Source organism: Hydra viridissima, unplaced genomic scaffold, assembly GCF_058129835.1.
Source record: "Hydra viridissima isolate aposymbiotic clone 2 unplaced genomic scaffold, HvirCarnegie_v1 scaffold_1, whole genome shotgun sequence".
In the NCBI taxonomy this organism is placed as follows: domain Eukaryota; kingdom Metazoa; phylum Cnidaria; class Hydrozoa; order Anthoathecata; family Hydridae; genus Hydra; species Hydra viridissima.
The window spans coordinates 27,556,713-27,577,531 of NW_028324300.1; the positions used below are offsets into that span (position 1 = coordinate 27,556,713).

Consider the following 20,819-nt stretch of genomic DNA (forward strand, 5'->3'; position numbering starts at 1 on the left):
ATAAAATAGCTTTTTTATAGAATTTGTTATTTTTGAAGTAATAGATATCTTAAATATGATATGAAAATAATATTTTTCAATGAATTAATGGTTAGAAAAAAAGTAAAAATAAAAAGGTTTGAAGAATTAAAGAATAAGGAAACTACTTAAGCTACAATCAATAAAGCTACTGGAAAAAGATAAATATCAGAAGCATTTGAAATGAGAAAAAGAAAAGCTTTGCAAGGAAAAGCGAAAAAACAAGCACGTGGTATGAAGTTAAAATAGTATTTGTTTATTCCAATATTTTCTACTGTGCCTTAACCCATGAAGATGTTATTTGTTGCTGCAAAAATATAAATGATGGAAAAGAATTTTAAACCCCAGTGTAGCTTAATTTACAACTTCACAATGACCTTTAAAAATATAATTTATATTGATTAAACTGTGATGACCATTTCTACTACATTATTATTTTACTATTATTAATGCCACATCAGTATCAGATGTTTCAGTTTTAAGTGATAATTTCTGTTCCAGTAATTTCAATCATCAATTGAGAGTCTGAGTTGAGAGTCAGGTTTTGAAAAATCAAAGGTTTTTGGAAGAGTTGGAGTGATGACCAAATAAAACAAGCAAATCCTGACTTTTTATTTCAGTTTTAAAATGACTATAAATCAGATTGATGGATTTTTTATTATTACCAAATCAATAAATTGTATTGTTTTTTATCAAAGCTTTTTTTATTTATATTATGTTTATTATGAATTTGAAATTTTTTGTTTCAAGGTTAAAATCAAGATGTGCAACCATATACAATTGCATGAAATACATCATGCACAATTATGAGATGAAGACCTCTAAATCTTAATATTCTTTTGCTTTTCCCCTGATAACTTTGTAACATGAGCAATTTATATTATATTATAAATATTATAATTTATATAGTTAATTGAGAGTTAAAAATATTGCTCATTTGAGAAATCTTTATTCTTTTTTCTTGCGTTTTTTATGTAGAAGTGAAAATTTCTATATTTAGATTTTGTTATTACTTGAGTCATTTTCTTTCTTTTTTTTTTTTTTTTTTTTTGAATAGTTGTTCCAGAACCAATCTAATGTAAATAGATAACATGCTAGCCAAAATCAAATTTTACATTTGTTTGAGCAAGTTGAAATTATGCTTAGTGTAATCTTGTAAGTTTCAAGTGTTTAGATCGAATGTTAATAAGATATCCGGTATAAAGTTTGTAAAGCTTTACTAATAAATTCATCAAATGAATTTATCATTATAATGTTAGGTTCCAATTAAATATTTGTCATTTATACATTGCATAAAAATTTTTATGTATATTATAGCTTCCAATGTCAAGGTTTTTCTGTAGGAGAAAATTTTAATTTATTATAATATTTTATAGTATATATATATATATATATGAAATATCAAAGGGAATAGAATTAAGCGAGCTCTACGTATGTATAGAGTGTTCAAGCGGAATCAAAAATCTGTCCGATTTAGTAAAAGTCTGGCTTATCCAGGGTTCAACTTAACAGGGTATATATATATATATATATATATATATATATATATATATATATATATATATATATATATATATATATATATATATATATATATATATATATATATATATATATATATATATATATATATATATATATATATATATATTTATACATATATTTGCAACGAATTACTAATGGTTCTGAGAAGCAGAGAGTTAGTAAGATTTTCAGCAAAAGTTTAGGAGATTAAACAAAAGCCATATGTTTATAAATGTGCACATTCAATTTTCTATCAATTACTTTTTTTACTGTATGTGTAAATAAAATATTTATTGTTTATATAATTAAAGTATTTTTTTAATAGGAAACTGTTTATTAGGCTAGATACAACTGGATTTCAAATGTCAATACATCATCACTAAGAATTATAGATAAATAATAGATTAAAAGATAAAAATGTTTCAATAAACTATCAGTTTCCTTGGTGATGAACCATTTTATCTTGGTTTTGAAAACTAATTATATATATGTAAATGTTTTACTTTATGCTGAAGATTTTTCTGAAGAGGATTTGAATTAAGTAAACTTGATTTTTACTAAATACAATTTTTTTAGTTTGTTAAATATTTTTACTGATTGCTCTTTTTAACCTTTTTTTCATGAAAAAAGATTACCAATTTGTCATTTTAAATTAAACATTTTACTGATTAACCCTAAAAAATTTTTACATTTTATATTATTAGAGGCATTATAAATTTTTAACAGGATTTATGGTTTTTCTTCATTAGTCTTAGCACAAATGCAGGAATTACCTTATTTTCACAGATTTGTTCCATTACTTGTTAAAACCTAAATCAGCTTAATTCTTGTCAACCAACCAGTAAAATGTAAGAAACACCTTTTTTTTTTTGAAGGGTGAACTTGTTACTATAAATCCCCTTGATTCATGCAAACTCGGAAATTTGGAAATTTAAAATTTATTTTTAGATATCTGTTAAAGTCAAATTAAATATATACATTGGTCTTTATGCTGTTGTTATCTTGATTGCTTTTTAATAAATTGTTAGTTATATAGTGGTTAATGCTGTAATTCTTGTGCATACAAAATGTTCAACAAAATTTTTATGTGCTATTTGTAGTTAAACAATTAGCATATATGCTATTTATAGTTGAACAATTAATAGTTGACTCAGTGAAACAGTTGTTTCTATTGATCATATGTTGTCAGAAACTAAACCATCTTCATCTTCTAATACAGGACCACCAAGACGTGCTGCTAATTATGATTATTCAGCTGCTGATCATGATGAGGTATTTTTTGTATTTCATAATTATATGTTACATAATATTCTTTATATTATTATTCTTTATATTATTATTTCTTTAAGGATAAAAAAGGTACTTTGACCATTAGACATAATGATCAAAGTTTCCTAAAATGGTTTTAAAATATGAAGTTGTAACAAACTTGAAAAAATCATTTTTAGTTTCAGTGGTTTTAGTAAAAACTATGGGCTCAATGCAAGTCATTCATGCCCCTCTCTCCCCTTTTTTTTTCAACTAAAACTAGTCTATACACTTAACAGTTTTTAATTTTTTATTTTTTTTTCAAGTATATTTTGCTTCATGTTTTGGTATCTGGTAAAATAGAAAATCAAGGACTTTATTTGCTTTTTAATTTGGCTTTTCACTATCTTAACTATAATTTTATTTTAAATCTAAAATTTCCAAAAACCTAGATTTGAAAAGTGATAACATTTATGAAGTTGTTCCTTGTTTAGGAAGATCAAGCAAAAGAGAGTGATGTTCTTGATAATTCAGAACTGCTATTACAATTAAAAATGAAAATTGGGAAAGACTGGATGAATTTGGGGCGCTTTCTATCAGTCAATGTTAATGAACTTGATGTCATAAATGCTGAAAACAATAATGATTTGGAAGAGAAGGCATACAGAATGTTATGTGCATGGAAAAATCAACAAAAGTTTCCTACATTAAATGCTTTAGCAAATGCAATATACAAGATAAAAAGAATTGATTTGATAAAAGTGTTGAAACAGTTCTCAAGTACTTAATTTTTCAATTTGTTTGAAGAAGAATAAATTTTTAATAATAATTTTTTTTTTTTTCTTTGTCCAAACCTGAAAATTATAACTTTTTCTAAACCTGAAATTTAAAACTTTTTCTAAGTCTGAAATTTCTCTGAAGTTTATTAACTAAATTATTTTTAATGCGTAGTAAAAAGTTTGTTAAAATGTTGTTCACTTATATTTTGCTTTTTAATTTGAAGTTGAAATTATTATTATTTACACAAACAAAATTTTGAATGCTTGTTTTGCTCAATTTTTATAATATACTTATTAGGTAAATCATTTGAGAAAGAAAACCCCTTGAAACCATCTATTAAAGATAAAGCAAGTAAGTTGTTAGCTGTGTAGAAGTTATTTGGCAATATGCAACTTTTATTGTTTGAATATTGTTTAAGTATTTTTAAACATGACACATTAAAAAAACATTGTTGTTAATGAGATTTAACTCACACAAGGATTATTCCTATTCAATCATTTCTTTTGAATAATTTTTTATTCAATCTCCTTAATTGTCCGTGTTTCCCCATCAAAGGGGGAAACATTGAATTGTAATATTGTTGCAGTTATAATATTCCAGTTTTAGCTCGTCATAATCGAGTAATGATGTCAAATCTGGATGTATGGGAATAGTTTTAAATAATCTTGCAGAGATGAGCATATACAAACCAAATTTATAGATATACAAACCAAAATTCTAAGCATTGAAACTGTTTAAGTTTCAAGATAAATCAGTTTTAATTTAATACATGTTTTTTTAAACATAAGAATATGCTTTATTATCTTAATTACCAAATTGAAACAATTAACAGAAAAAATATACACTTAATTTCAATCATATTTGACTTGATGCAGGAAACATTGACATAAGTTTACTAAAAGAAATATTGTTATAAATAACTATATATTTATTATGTAATAATGGCTTACTAAATGGGAGCACTAAATACAGAGTTAATATAATCAACACAGATATAAAATTGAATAAAATCTTCAGATATTTTTTGTTATTAGGAATACTACTACTATGACAATTTTAAAATATTTCATGAAATTTTTTGTTATTTGATACTTAGCAGTCTAAAATATGCTAACAGAGCATATTTTGTGTTTTACCATCAAGTATTCCTAATTTTGGAAATTTGGAATATTTTGAACACATTATCTCTATCAGGTTTATGTCTTGCGAAGGAGACCATAGCAGGGTGGCCAGCCAACTGGAAATCAGGGCAATCAGGGAAAAGTCAGGGAAAAGCATTTGAGTCAGTGAAATCAGGGAAAAGTCAGGGATTTTCATTTTTTTTTTCCCAAAAGTCAGGGAAAATTAAATTTTATTTCAAATTTTTTATTTTAAACTTGTATAAATTAATTTACACCAACTCTGGAAAACATACAAAAATTTCAATGAAATCTAATTATTCTATTTATTTATTTATTCTATTTCTTTTAACTATTATTTTTATTTAGTTTATTTCTTCTTTTCTTTTTTTATTTTCTTATTTTAGTTTCTTTCTCAATTTCTTTTATTTTCTTATTTTAGTTTCTTTCTTATTTTAATATAATTTTAACTTAGTTTCTCTGCGCAGCAGCCTTGTTCGTCAAGGTTCATGTTTTGGAGTTAAAAAGTTGAAAGAGGATTGTAACATTTTTACAATCCTCTTTGAGGGTTGTAAAGATTTTGTGAGGTTGTAAAGATTTGTAAAGAGTATTGTAAAATTTTTACAATCCTCTTTTAACTCTTTAACTCCAAAACATGAACCTTGATGAACAATGCTGCTGCGCAGAGAAACTAAGTTAAAAGTAAATAAAAATAAGAAAGAAACTAAATTAAGAAAGTAAAAAAAGAAAATAAGAAAGAAACTAAAATAAGAAAATAAAAAAAGAAAAAAAGAAAGAAACTAAAAAAAAGAAATAAAAAAAGGAAATAAGAAACCAAAATAAGAAAATAATACTTTTCAAAAGTAATACAAAAAATGAGTAGACTCCTTGACTGAAATGGCCCCCTTGGCCTTGGGGAGGTGAATAATAGAAGGAAAGAAAAATTTAATTTATTTTAATGTTTTCTTTGTTATTGTGGTTACAACCCTTTTAACTTCTGATAAAAATAGTAAATATGATTGCTATTATATTATTATCTAAAGTTTGAAACTTATCTTTAAAATAAATTATTTTTGTATTCAATTTATTTAACTGTGTGCTTCTATATGAATTATATATATTATATCTATATAATATATTTTATAACTGTATGTTTATATAATGTAGATTTTTTTCAGGTAAATAATTAAAAAATAGTAACAATGCCTAAACTAACTTATTTTGACAATGACTGGATCAATCATGAATTCCATCCATCATTGTTGGCTAAAGAAAACTGATGATAAAACAAAAACTATGTGTAGTGTATGTGGAAAAACATTTTCTTTAAGTAATATGGGTATAATGGCAGTTAGAAGCCATGAAAAAAGTGGCAAGCATTTAAAAAACATATCTTTAAAAAGTCAACCAAAAGTACTAGATTATTTTAATAGTAATATGTCACAGAAAAATACAGCATCACAAGCATCTGCTTCATCAACTTCATTAGTTACTGATTCATTTCCAAGATCTTCTCAACTAGTATCAATCGTTTCAACAACTTCTTCCAGCACAGTAGTACCACCTTTCTCTCTATTTATGGCTCAAAATGATGTAACACGTTCTGAAATACTTTGGGCACTATACGTAATTCAGCAACATTTTTCTTACAGATCATGTTCCAAAAATGGACTTCTATTTCACCATATGTTTTCTGACAGTTATATTGCTAAAAAAATGACTATTGGGAAAACTAAAGTGGCCTATAACATTACACACGGACTTGCCCCGTATTTTCATGATCTAGTTTTAAAAGCTTTCTTTAACTCTACCCACATTGTTGTATGTTTAGATGAATCTTTAAATGAAGTTGCTCAAAAAGGTCAAATGGATATTTGCAATTTGATATTTGGATGTTATGCGTAACCAATTCACTACAAGATACTTTTCGTCTGTGTTTCTTGGCCATGCAACTGCTTATATTTGTACATCTCCATGCTAAAATTTTACAAATATCTATGGATGGACCAAATGTGAATTAGAAGTTTTTTGATATACTTAATGATGAATTCAGTAAAAAATTTGAAACATCTATTCTTGAAATGGGGTCATGTGGCCTACATGTTGTACATGGTGCATTTCAAGCAGGTCATAAAAAAGTAAATTGGAATATTAATGGAGTACTCAGGAGTTTTTATAAACTTTTTCATGATAATCCTGCACATAGGGCAGATTATCAATCAATTTGTGGAAGTGATAAGTTTCCTAAGAAATATTGTTCAACAAGATGGGTTGAAAATGTATCTGTATGTCAGAGAGCTTTAGATATTTACGATAATGTGAAGTTGTATGTTAAACAGTCTAAACTACCAAACAGTTATACTATAAATATTGTTACTGATGCTGTCAATGATCTTTTGATGCCTGCTAAAATTTCATTTTTTCAGTATTTGGCTTCAATTGCAGAACCTTTCTTAAGACTTTTTCAGTCAGATTATCCGTTAGCTCCTTTCCTTTACCAAGAATTAGAAAATCTAATGAGATCTGTCATGCAGAACTTTATTAAAAAAGATGTATTGGATGGGGCAAAATCTATTGTTAAGCTAATGAAAATAGATCTAACCATGCATAAGTGTCACCAAAAAGAAGTAAAATTTGGTATTGCAACTTCTTCACTTCTTTGTAAAATAAAAGTAAGCAAAAATCAAAAGTTACAATTTCAAAGTGATTGTATCCAGTTTTATATCGGAGTGGTTGATAAACTGAGGGAGAGAAGTCCTTTAAAATATAAACTTACAAGAGCTATATCCGCTTTAAACCCCATAACTATTTGTTCTAATTCTGACATAGGAAAAAGCAGAATGACTGATTTACTCACAATCCTTCATGAATCTAAATGGATTAATGCTACATTAGCTGATAAAGTCAATATTCAGTATCAAGATTTATGTGATCTTGCCAAAGGCATCCACAGATTACAGTTTACAAATTAAAATGTTTATAAAGATTGGTTGGATGTTTTTTTAACTCCTTTTATAAGCCAGAATTTTAGTTTCTTATTTGAAGTATCCAAAATTGTCTTCACTTTTTCACATGGAAATGCACAAGTTGAAAGTGGGTTTTCTATCAATTCAGATGTTCTTGTAGAAAATTTACATGAAATCTGTGTAGTTGCCCAAAGACAGGTATATGATGGAATTCACCATGTTGGTGGAGTTTGCAATATTGAAATAACCAAATCAATGATCAAAAGTGTAAATATGTCTCATTCACATTACAAAGATTCATTGAAACGAAAGAGAGAAGAGCAGTTGCAAGAAGAAAAAGAAAGTATTGATAAAAGATTAGCTGTGCAGAAAATCAAGGAATTAAATGCTAAAAAAACACGCGAGATTGAAGTTGAATTAAAAATGCTTTCACGCAAAATCGAATGAACAGATTTACATTTTTTTGATTACATAGATTTGAAATAATTTTACTTCCTGAAATTTAAAAATGATTTTTAATCTGAAATAAATCAATTTTTGAAAAACAAAAAAAATATTTTTTTATAGTTAAAAACTTTTTTTTTTTTTTTAACATTTTTAAATATGATGTGTTAATTCTTTTGAAAGTTTAAGACAATTCTTTTAAAGATTTTTATAAAATTTTCTGAACCCTAATTGGTAATATACAAATCTATTATATATATTGGTAGCAGGCCCGGTATAGTATCTTAAGTTTTAATACAGAAGAAAAAGGTATATAACACAATCAACAACTCAAATTTTTCAAAAAGTTGAATTGAAAACTATATAGACTAGTGATGTTTTATTATTAGATTAGTAGTTATTGTTTTTTATAAGTTTATTACAAATTTTAAGGCTGAAGCATATAATACGATTGTACAACATATAATTGATTTCTCTACAGAAAAACTCTGACTTGTAACTTATAAGTTATTTCCTTTATTGTAATAATCTATGATATTAAACTGGAAAAAAAAAGGCACTTGTTAAAAAAGTAAGTTCAAGTAACTCAAGGAAAAATATAATAAGTCAGGGAGAAGTCAGGGAAAAGTCAGGGAATTTGAATGGACAAAGTGGCTGGCCACCCTGCATAGACAAGGGAAACAGTTAGTTTATGGTCTCTTTTGCAAGAATGATTACAGACTTAAGATTACGGGTTGAATTATATATAAAAGTGTTTGTATAAAAGTTCTTTATGATAATATTACAAAACACTTGCAAATTGTGATTCGCTAATAAAATGTTAATTCATAAACATGATGAAGAAGGAACAAAAATAATATAAAATAAAGAAATAAATGTATGTATTAGCAAAAACAAAATTAAGCTACACAAATTTTTTTCTTACTATGCTATTGTCACTATATATTATTGCTAATATTACTTACTATTACTGTTAATAATCATTATCATTATTATATTGTAATTATCATTTTTTTTATAGTTATAATACCATTTTTATAATTATAATATCATGGTATTATTTTTGTTATTATTATTGTTATTATTATTATTATTATTATTATTATTATTATTATTATTATTATTATTATTATTATTATTATTATTATTATTATTATTATTATTATTATTATTGTTATTATTATTATTATTATTATTATTATTATTAATATTATTATTATTATTATTATTATTATTATTATGATTAATATTATTATTATTATTATTATTAATATTATTATTATTATTATTATTATTATTATTATTATTATTATTATTATTATTATTATTATTATTATTATTATTATTATTATTATTATTATTATTATTAATATTATTATTATTATTATTATTGTTATTTTCATTTTTTTTTATGGAGGTAATTGATTTTGGCACAGAAAGGCTTTTATGTGCAATAAAAATGAGAATTCAGCACTAAAGTAATAGAATTTTATCTATTGATACAGACAGTACAAAAACTAAGCTTTTAATAAATGAAGTTTTTGTATTATTTTATATTTAAAATGGTTGTTGTAAAATTTAAATTTCTCATTGGCTGTCATCAGTTTGCTTGTATACCTTTTACCTAAAAGAAAAAGGAAAGTGCAAGATTAAGATGGAAATGAAAGATGAGTAAATAAATAAAGGTAAGGTTAGTATAAGAGCAAGATACTAAGTGTTAGGTATAAAAATCAAAAATTCAAGTCACTCAGGTTAACTCTTAATCTAATATTCATAGTTATTTTCTAAAATAAACATGTATTAGGAATCAATTTTAAACTTTAAGGATTTTTAAAATCATAAGTAATTAATTTTTTTCTTTTTAATGCAGAAATCTTTTGATTTCTGCATTAAAATTTTTTGGTTTTTTTAGAAAATTCAAATAAATTCTTTTTTGTTCTTTCAGAAATGTGTGAAGCACTGAAAAAGTTTTATCTTAAAACTTATGGGAAAATGGATGAAATTGTGCATTTAGTAAAAACTCCAGCTAAAGTTGAACTTTTAGATAAGTTCATTGAATTGGCTGTAGTTGATGCAGATGAAGTGGAAAAAGATATTGTAAGTATAACTGAGCATGGTTTATTTCTTAAGAGACAAGTTACCTTTCAGCCAATTGAGTTTAACGATGTTTTTTCAAAAGAACTACCCTTACTCCTGATATCTGGTATTGCTGGAATTGGAAAAACTTGTTTGCTCAGAAAGTGCTTACTTGACTGGGCCAGGGGTATCCTATGGAAAAATGTGGATCTTGTTCTTTATCTTGAATGCAGAAAGTTAAATCAACATCAAAATATTGGAAGCGTAAACGAGTTGCTAAATGTTTTCTACAAAAATGTTTTTCAAGAATGTGATGTTTGTGAACACTTTTCAATTTTGTTTGTGATAGATGGGCTGGATGAGTTTTCTTATTTTGATGAATTAGTAAATCATAGTCCCCAAAATCTAAGCAAACTACCTATCATTAATACATTAGCAGAAATATTGAATACACAAAAACATAAGTGTGTTGTTGCTGGAAGAGTTGGAGCTGTATCACAATATAAAGATAATGTAACTGAATGTACAGACAAGTTAACCATTCAAATAATGGGTTTTAATGAGAAGGGAATAGATGAGTATATTGAAAACATTGGTAATAAAAAAGAAATCATTAAAAAGGTTCTTAAAGAATCTCATTATGCTAAAGCTATGGCATCTGTTCCCTTTTATTTATCTGCAATGTGTGCAATTATTTCTTTTAGTGATTTTTATTCTTTCAACACTATGACTGAGCTGTATTGCTGTATTTTTTTATACTTTTTTCAAAAACACATTTGCAAAACCAATAAAGCAGTTCATAGGATGATGCAAAGAGAAAGTAACAAGCAACATGTTTTAAGAGTTTGTAAAGTTGCATGGGAGTTGTTCAATCAAGGTAAAATAATTTTCTCCCAAGAAGAAATGAAAGGTATTATCAATGACTTTGATGAAGTTGAAAAGGAACTTTTGGGTTTCATTGAAAGAGTTGAATCACAATTGGGTTATGAATATCAGTTTGCTCACCTCACTTTAATGGAGTTTTGTGCTTCAGTTCATGCACATGTTTATTTGAGTTCTGATGAGATTATGCGTAACAGAAAGTTGCATAGCTGTTTGCCTATGATCTGCGGGCTGGCAAATAAAAACAAAAGATCTTTTGTGAGATTTTTTGCTAACTTGAAGAATTCAAATGAAGACAGGAATTCATTATTAATCTGTAAGTTTATGAAAAAATGTTTATTTCATATATTACAGTTTGTTTTGAGTTTTCATTATTAGTTTAATATGGTTATAATGGTTTTTATGTTTTATTCTTAAGGTTTTGTGTAAGTTTAAATATAAAATAGATTTTTTATTTCTTTTTTGAGAATAAGTAAAAGAACTGCTAAATGCAGATTCTTGATACTATAAAATAATAATAGTAAATGACGTAAATAATAATAATAATATAAATAAAGATAACAATAATAATAATAATAATAATAATAATAATAATAATAATAATAATAATAATAATAATAATAATAATAATAATAATAACAACAACAACAACAACAACAACAACAACAACAACAACAACAACAACAACAACAACAACAACAACAACAACAACAACAACAACAACAACAACAACAACAACAACAACAACAACAACAACAACAACAACAACAACAACAACAACAACAACAACAACAACAACAACAACAACAACAACAACAACAACAACAACAACAACAACAACAACAACAACAACAACAACAACAACAACAACAACAACAACAACAACAACAACAACAACAACAACAACAACAACAACAACAACAACAACAACAACAACAACAACAACAACAACAACAACAACAACAACAACAACAACAACAACAACAACAACAACAACAACAACAACAACAACAACAACAACAACAACAACAACAACAACAACAACAACAACAACAACAACAACAACAACAACAACAACAACAACAACAACAACAACAACAACAACAACAACAACAACAACAACAACAACAACAACAACAACAACAACAACAACAACAACAACAACAACAACAACAACAACAACAACAACAACAACAACAACAACAACAACAACAACAACAACAACAACAACAACAACAACAACAACAACAACAACAACAACAACAACAACAACAACAACAACAACAACAACAACAACAACAACAACAACAACAACAACAACAACAACAACAACAACAACAACAACAACAACAACAACAACAACAACAACAACAACAACAACAACAACAACAACAACAACAACAACAACAACAACAACAACAACAACAACAACAACAACAACAACAACAACAACAACAACAACAACAACAACAACAACAACAACAACAACAACAACAACAACAACAACAACAACAACAACAACAACAACAACAACAACAACAACAACAAAAATAATAATAATAATGATAATAATGATAATAATAATAGTAATAATAGTAATAATAATAATAATGATAATAATGATAGTAATAATAATGATAATAATAATAATGAGAATAATAATAATGAGAATAATAATGAGAATAATAATAATGATATCAATAATACTGATAATAATACATATATACATACATACATACATACATACATACATACATACATACATACATACATACATACATACATACATACATACATACATACATACATACATACATACATACATACATGCATACATAACAAATATAAGTTGTAATTATTTTAGTTGAAAATGCAATGGCCTGACAGTTTGATTTTAAAGAAATGAGTTAACTTATATGTTTGTACAAAAATACTTGAATGGGTAAATAAAGCAAAAACTTTATTAATTGTGAGATTTCTTATTATTTTATCAATAATATCTCTGTTCAAGTTAAAGAATTTGTAATATTATTTTAAAAAATTGTAATAAATAAACTATGTAATAGACTAAAATTATCCAAAATAATATCGTAAATAAGGTTAAACAATTTAATATTTAAATAGTATTTTTTTATAGAAAATAGAATAAGTGTAAAAGAAAAGATGCTTAAAAACATTGAAAGGGTTTTGTTTTTTATTTTTATATATTTTTGTTTTCATATGAACAGGGTCTTAACTAAATCAACGCAGTTTGAGTTTCAAGTAAATGGAGTTAAAAATTTTTTTAATAAGTTTTTTGTTTTAAATACCTTAAAGTTTTATTCTTTATTTTGTGTTTGTCTTCAATTGCTTTTTTTTTTTATCTGCCACTCAATATTTATGGAAGAACATACCAAATGTTTTTTATATCGCCTTTAAAATCATGAAATACCTTTCCAAGGCTGACTTCATAGTTTTGCAGATTGATTTAGTGATTTAGCTTATTACAACCTTTATTTAAGAAGTATTAAGTTTCTTGTAACTGTTACAAAGACAGTTAGCGATTTGCAAAAATATGGAGGGTTTGTCATCCAGTTAACTTGATGATAATTATAATAATTGTTTTTATTATCATTTTTAATAATATTATTGTTGTTGTTGTTGTTGTTGTTGTTGTTATTGTTAATATTGTTGTTGTTATTGGTGGTGGTGGTGGTGGTAGTGTTAGCTCAGAATAAATAATTTATATTTGTTTCTCCTCCCACTTTGTTTTCATTCCTCATTAAACAAGAAGTTTTTTCTAAAGTAAGTTTTAATATATTGTGTTTTTTTTTTATTAGCTTTGATACCAAAAGCGTGGATGTTTTGGAAAGGTAAGAATTATTTAAATTGTTTACAGATCAATGCAATGAAAATGTGATTACTATTATTAGTATTTTACTAGAATTAGTATTTTACTAATTGTAGTTGTAATAGTGTTTTTATCAGTTACGTTCTATATCAAGTTGAATGGTTTCATCAGTCTTATTTGTTAGACTCGTTATATAAAAAACTACAGTTTTAACATTATTTCTGTTTTGTAAGTTTCTGTTTACAGTGTCAGTTTCGTAATTCTGTTAAATTATTAGAAAATAGTAATTAATTATCAATTTATAATGTATCAATAGGTTAGCAATATTAAAATATGTATTAAATAATAGAAAAATGTTTATAATAAAAAATTTTTATTTTTCTTGCAAATTTGAAATGGTAAACATTCACTGAAGTATTGGTCCTGTGGTTTGACTTGAAAAGAGTTGAATTTATTGTTTCACTCATCGATTGGATCTCTTTAAAAGTGAATAGCTTTTTATTCATCATTTATTCAAATCACTACGCAGTACTAATCATAACTTGAATTCGAATATACAGATGTATATGATAAAAAAATGAGCCTTAGTAAATTTAAGTTATTTTTCGGTGTATGTTAGTTATTACATACAAGTTATATATATATATATATATATATATATATATATATATATATATATATATATATATATATATATATATATATATATATATAAGTAATATTGCAATATTTAAAAAATGTATTTGAATAAAACCTAGAAAATTAAAAGGAAAATGTATGTGGGTTGATAAGTTTTGAAAGCAAAAGTGTAAGAATATAAATTTTCACCTGAAATTAGTTTCTTTATTCAATATAATCTACCTCAACTTCAGTACACTTTTTTCAATGATCAAGCAATTTGTACTTTAATTCATTTAATTTAGCCATGATCCTGAAATCATCGTCAAAATGCTTGTGTGAGCACGTGGATTGTCTCGATGAAAAATGATTTCTTTATTCGCTAAACCAGATTTTTTTTTCACGATTTTTAGCATCCAATTGATCCAAAAAGTTACGATAACATTCAAAGTTTATCGTTTTACCTTTTTCAAGATAATTAATAAAATCCCTTTTGCATTCCAAAAAACTGATGCCATAACCTTTTTTGCAGATGGTCCTGACTTCACCTGCTTTGTAGCTGAACAACCAGCCTCATATTACGCTAAGAAATTGGATTCATAAAATTATAAAAAACAATTGTGTTAGTCAAATCGCAGCTAAATCAAGCTTTTGAAGTTGTAACAGTGTTTTAATTTTTTTTATTATTTGTTGACATTTATCGTTGCATTCACCTCGGCTTTAAGTTCATAAAGTTTTATTTACAAAAAATGTTCGTTTTTGAAAATTGCTAACAGAAAGCACCAATTGAAGAAAAGATAGTAGGCTAGAGTAGATCGATAAAGTAGGATAATAGCTCCTCGTTTTATTTTTTTCATCGAAGTCTCGTTTATTGATGTTATCCATGCAGATTTGGTTACGAACTGACGGGCCGCAAACGATTACGTGCTGTTTTTCGGACGGTTTGAAACACAGATCAATAAAAGCTATTTTATATGTACTTCCTTCGTGTGTTCTCTGTTGTCAACACAACCTTCCTCTCAAAACATACACAAATATTTAGGCTTTCAAAACCTTACAGAAAAGTATTTTTTTATTGTAATAAAAGAGAAATTAATAAAACCATGTAAAATTGGTTTAAAACGAGCTTTAAAGTTTATATCATAATGATATTGAGATTTAAACACAGGATATGATCTCTCAACTGAAATTATCAATTTCAGTTGAGAGAATATTGTCTATCTTTTGATAAGTCAGAAATACAGGTTAGAAACCATGTCTAAACAGCAAATGGTAAAGATAAAATCTTTTCTGCTGCAATATACCAGTTAATGGATAAAAATCAGAAACAGCATAGTAGCTTTATTAGAAAATTAAAAAAAAAGGTTCAAGAATTTTTAGCATTATTATTAGTAAAAAATTTATATTGTGTATATAGATCAATATTTAGCCTATAATTATCTATCAAACATTTTGTCTGAAACTTGAAAATTATGGATATGGGAGTATAAGCAGAGACATGAACAAAATTTTAAAACGTTAACTGACTTTAGAAATTTCCTGTTAAACAAGAAACTCGTTTATCGATAAATTCTTGTTATCAAGAATGTTGTTACTTGCCGGAACTTAAAAGCCTGTCGTTTATTTAAAGTCCATCCAGTAGAGCTGAGGAACTCAATAGATACTGAGTTCCATATTTTCTTCGTCATCCAATTCAATATGGCTAATTCAATATGGCTAATTTTAGCTAACAAGTAATATAATTTTATCGGTTTTCAGCTCGTTTTTCATTTCTTTTAGAGATTTTGTTTCGGTCCTAACAATTCTTTATTTACCTTCTTGTTGAACCTTATTATTCCCTTTAAGCCTGACGTTTCAACATCGATGTCAAACTTGGTTACTTTTCTTGTATAATTTCTGTCCCTGAAAATGCAACGTGATTCAAATATGATGGGATTTCATAATTAACAGTCTCGAGCGTTTCAGTTTTATATGAAAGTACGTTTGATGACTTTTTTCACCAATCAGCTGTCAGATCGAAACAAATTATTTAGGGTGTTAAACAAATCAGATTCACAATCAATTTTTTTTTTTTTTTTACTTTTTATTTCTTCTAGTTTTAGTTTCTTTTCGTATTCAGCTTGTGGTTTCTTTTAGTCAGACTGACAAAATCCAAAACAAAATCCCAAAATTTAAGAATTCACTTGTAACTGAATTCTGTATGTTTCAACTTTTTGGTTAACTGAAGCAAATAATTATAAGAGCGACTTTTTGGTTAAATAAACCAAAAAGTCGCTCTTATAATTGAATCGGTGATTGCAGAAACTACATAAGTCACGATTCTTAAATTTTAGAGGAATGAGAAAAAACTGTTTTAAAAAGAAGCTAAACATTATTTAAATGAAAGAAACTAAACATTATTTAAATGAAATAACCATGAAAATGAATACAAATTGTGTTGTTTCTGCATCCAATGTATCGACATGTAATTTAGCAGATGCGATCAAAAACACATTTTGAAAAAAAAAAGACTTATGTCGTTTTTGCAATCATCGATTCAATTATAGATAAAGAATTAAGTTTTAAGTTTCAATTTTTATCATGATACAAATGCTTTTCGATTTTGACAAAATTGAAAACAAGTATTTAGTTTATTGAAAGTTTCTAATGATAAAAGTGCAAAAACTTTTACAGATAACTGTCTTTTTTATGGTGACTTTAGAGAAATTAAAGTGTGAAATATTAGTGTTTGTATAAGGTCAGGTAAAAGATCACTCATAATTTTCAAAATGGAACTTGTGAGAAACTATTACAAGACCATCACAACCTTGGGGTGGGGTGGGGTGTAAAGAAAGTACCTTGTTTTTAAACCATTTTAATACTGAATATTTAAGTTTAAAATTTTCAAAAAAAGTACTTACTACGAATAATATTAACACAAAGTTTTTTTTTTTAATTTAAAAAATTGAAGCAGCATTAGAATTATTACGAAGACAACTTTTGTAGTTTTATTTTTGATTTTAAAGCTTTTCTTTAAATTAGGGTTTCGGAACCGAGATTGTATAACCGGAAAAAACCGGGAAATCGGTCATAAAATATCGCTCCGGTGGTTTTTTATTTGCAAAAAAAAGTCCGGGAAAATTTTCAAGAAAAAGTCACCTTAACGATAAAAAATTGAATCAGTCTCCTAATTGCTGTGTTTGAGTTTTAAATAATGTTTTAAATTTTTGTGTTACTTCATTATTTTATTGATTAGTGTGCAATTAGTATTAAGCTGAATGTGTAAATAAAAAACTAGAAAATAGATTGCAAGATCCAAATTTTTAATACAACTAGCAACAGCAGATAAAGAACGTGTCATAGAGATACTATGGCTTAAAGTTTGTTTGCCTAAAATTATAAATTTGAAAAGTTGTTTTATTTTCATGACATAAAAATATTTTTTTGATTATTTTTCTTTTTAAAACTAAATTTAAAGTTTACAAAACAAGGACCTTAAAAGAATTGGGTCAACGTACTTATACGGTACTTTTTGTGTGAAAATTTTAAAATATTTCCAATCGTATTGATCATTTTAGTCAATTATCGCTACAAGTTGACAATCATTCATTTACTTTTTTAGTTTTCGTTTTAACAGCATATAAATGGAAATGGAAATGAAAAAAATCTCAGATTAAAAGTTAAATATATTTTGCATCAAAAAACATGACGCAACTTAATCGTCTGATCAATAACCAAACTTTCACCATTCGGTCGATAACCGGATACTCGGCTACCCACCTATTTTGTAGTGAAAAAACAAAATTATAATGTACAAAACTTATTGTGAAAGTGCGAAACTTTTTTTATTTACTTATAAACAAGTTCTAACAAGTTAAAAAATTCTACCTTAGAAACTGAAATGGATACCCGGTTACTGAACAGACGGTTAAAAAGAAAATAGTTTGCTTTCGTCTAAGCTTCTGATTGGGTGATTTGTTTTTCGTATTTCTTTTTGTTAAAGCGCAACAAAAGTTTGAAAAAAGCGTACGACAAGTTGCAAGAAATACTTTAGTTCTGCATTAAAAATATTTTAGTTCGATATTTCGTGAATTATTTGTTTAACAAGTATTTAAAAAGTAAAAAAAACTTCGAATTATTTTTGATCATTTTAATCTATGTGATATATAAAGTAATAATCATTTTATATTTATCAAAAACGATATTGTGTTTAAATTTTTAATGTTAATTGTCTTGAGTAAAAGTTGTTAAAAGTAATAAATATTATTAATAATATTATTAATATATTATTATTATTATTATTATTATTATTATTATTATTATTATTATTATTATTATTATTATTATTATTATTATTATTATTATTATTATTATTGTTATTATTATTATTGTTATTATTATTATTATTATTATTATTATTATTATTATTATTATTATTATTATTATTATTATTATTGTTATTATTATTATTGTTATTATTGTTATTGTTATTATTATTATTATTATTATTATTATTATTATTATTATTATTATTATTATTATTATTATTATCATTATTATTGTTATTGTTAGTATTATTATTATTATTATTATTATTGTTATTATTATTATTATTATTATTATTATTATTACTATTATTATTATTATTATTATTATTATTATTATTATTATTATTATTATTATTATTATTATTATTATTATTATTATTATTATTATTATTGTTATTATTGTTATTGTTATTATTATTATTATTATTATTATTATTATTATTATTATTATTATTATTATTATTATTATTATTATTATTATTATTATTATTATTATTATTATTATTGCTATTATTGTTATTGTTTTTATTATTATTATTATTATTATTATTATTATTATTATTATCATTATTATTATTATTATTATTATTATTATTATTATTATTATTATTGTTAGTATTATTATTATTATTATTATTATTATTATTATTATTATTATTATTATTATTATTATTATTATTATTATTATTATTGTTATTATTGTTATTGTTATTATTATTATTATTATTATTATTATTATTATTATTATTATTATTATTATTATTATTATTATTATTATTATTATTATTATTATTATTATTATTGTTAGTATTATTATTATTATTATTATTATTATTATTATTATTATTATTATTATTATTATTATTATTATTATTATTATTATTATTATTACTATTATTATTTGTTATTTAGATGATAAGTTGTTCATGGAATGTTTCTTTGAAGCGCAGGCGTCAATTACAGATGAATTGAAAAGATCAATTGGTGAACGATGGTGGGAAATTTTTATAGACGATGGAAAAGCCGCTCATGAAGTTTCACATGAGAAATATTTCGTGGAGAAATTAATTAACGCAGAATGCAAGTTAGATGATTTATCTGTTTTTAAACATATTTTATCTGAGGATGAGAAAAAGCTTTGCATTTTATCTTCGAGCATCATTCGTTGGGACGACAAATCTTTTATTCTCATCCTAATTTTAACTCTTGTTTTTAATATTGTAATCCCTAATAACTTTATTGTTGAACCAATTTCGGTAATTATAGTTTTTTTCCTATTGTTACGCATGTCACAAAAACTTTTCTATTCCTTTTATTATTTCTATTTTTTATATATTTTTATGTGTTCCATTTTGTTAACGTGGTTTGTTTGTTTGTTATATTGGCGTTTGGCGTATTTGATATACTTAATTTATGACAATTATGTTACAATTTCTTTTATTAAATGGGTGTTTAATGTATTGAACATAAATTAATTTTTTTATATTTTTATAATATCAAAAAGTGAAAAACACGAAAATCTTTTGAATGTTTAATTACTTTTAATATGTTAAATAAACATGTAAAGAATGATCTATGAAATGAACTATTGAGAAATTATAGAAATAAAATGAGTTTTTCTTTTAAAACATGAAACGTGGAAAAATGAAAAAATCTTTTCATTTTTGTTTCGAATTTTTTTTTTTTTAATTTAAGCGAAAATTATTTGATGTTTTTATTAAAACTTAAAGAATTTTTTTTTTAATTTCAAAAAAAAGTTGTTAAAATGTAAAAAAATCAGGTTAGATTTCTTGCTGCTGTTGCCCATTGTAATAAAAAAAATATTTGTACGTTTAAGATGAGATTTGATAATATTTGGAACAATAAGTTTTTTTTTTGACGACGAAGAAAAAAAAAACTTTTAAAATCGAAAAATAATACTCTTGCGAATTTTGAGTTGCGCTTATCAACGAATATTACTAATAATATTCGTTGATGTTTACATAAATATATATACGTACGAATATTC

At 24.8% G+C, this 20,819-nt stretch overlaps 1 protein-coding gene across 3 annotated transcripts; it reads left to right on the forward strand.

Annotated features, from left to right (window-relative positions):
- Positions 1-24: 24 nt before the first annotated feature.
- Positions 25-20,421, forward strand: LOC145192077 (uncharacterized). 3 transcript variants are annotated; one of them, XR_016446740.1, is made up of 7 exons: positions 25-250; positions 2,762-2,814; positions 3,285-3,570; positions 3,868-3,921; positions 10,044-11,372; positions 13,876-14,372; positions 19,724-19,884. XR_016446740.1 is itself a non-coding variant. In XM_090071077.1 (7 exons), exons 1-7 carry the CDS (start codon positions 202-204, stop codon positions 20,284-20,286), a joined length of 2,367 nt encoding a protein of 788 aa, XP_089927203.1. In that variant the 5' UTR covers positions 25-201; the 3' UTR covers positions 20,287-20,421. The 3 variants fall into 3 exon arrangements, 1 of the variants encoding a protein (XP_089927203.1); XR_016446741.1 differs by lacking the exon at positions 19,724-19,884 and adding an exon at positions 14,810-16,548; XM_090071077.1 differs by having other exon boundaries at positions 13,876-13,908; positions 19,724-20,421.
- The last annotated feature ends 398 nt before the right edge of the window (positions 20,422-20,819 follow it).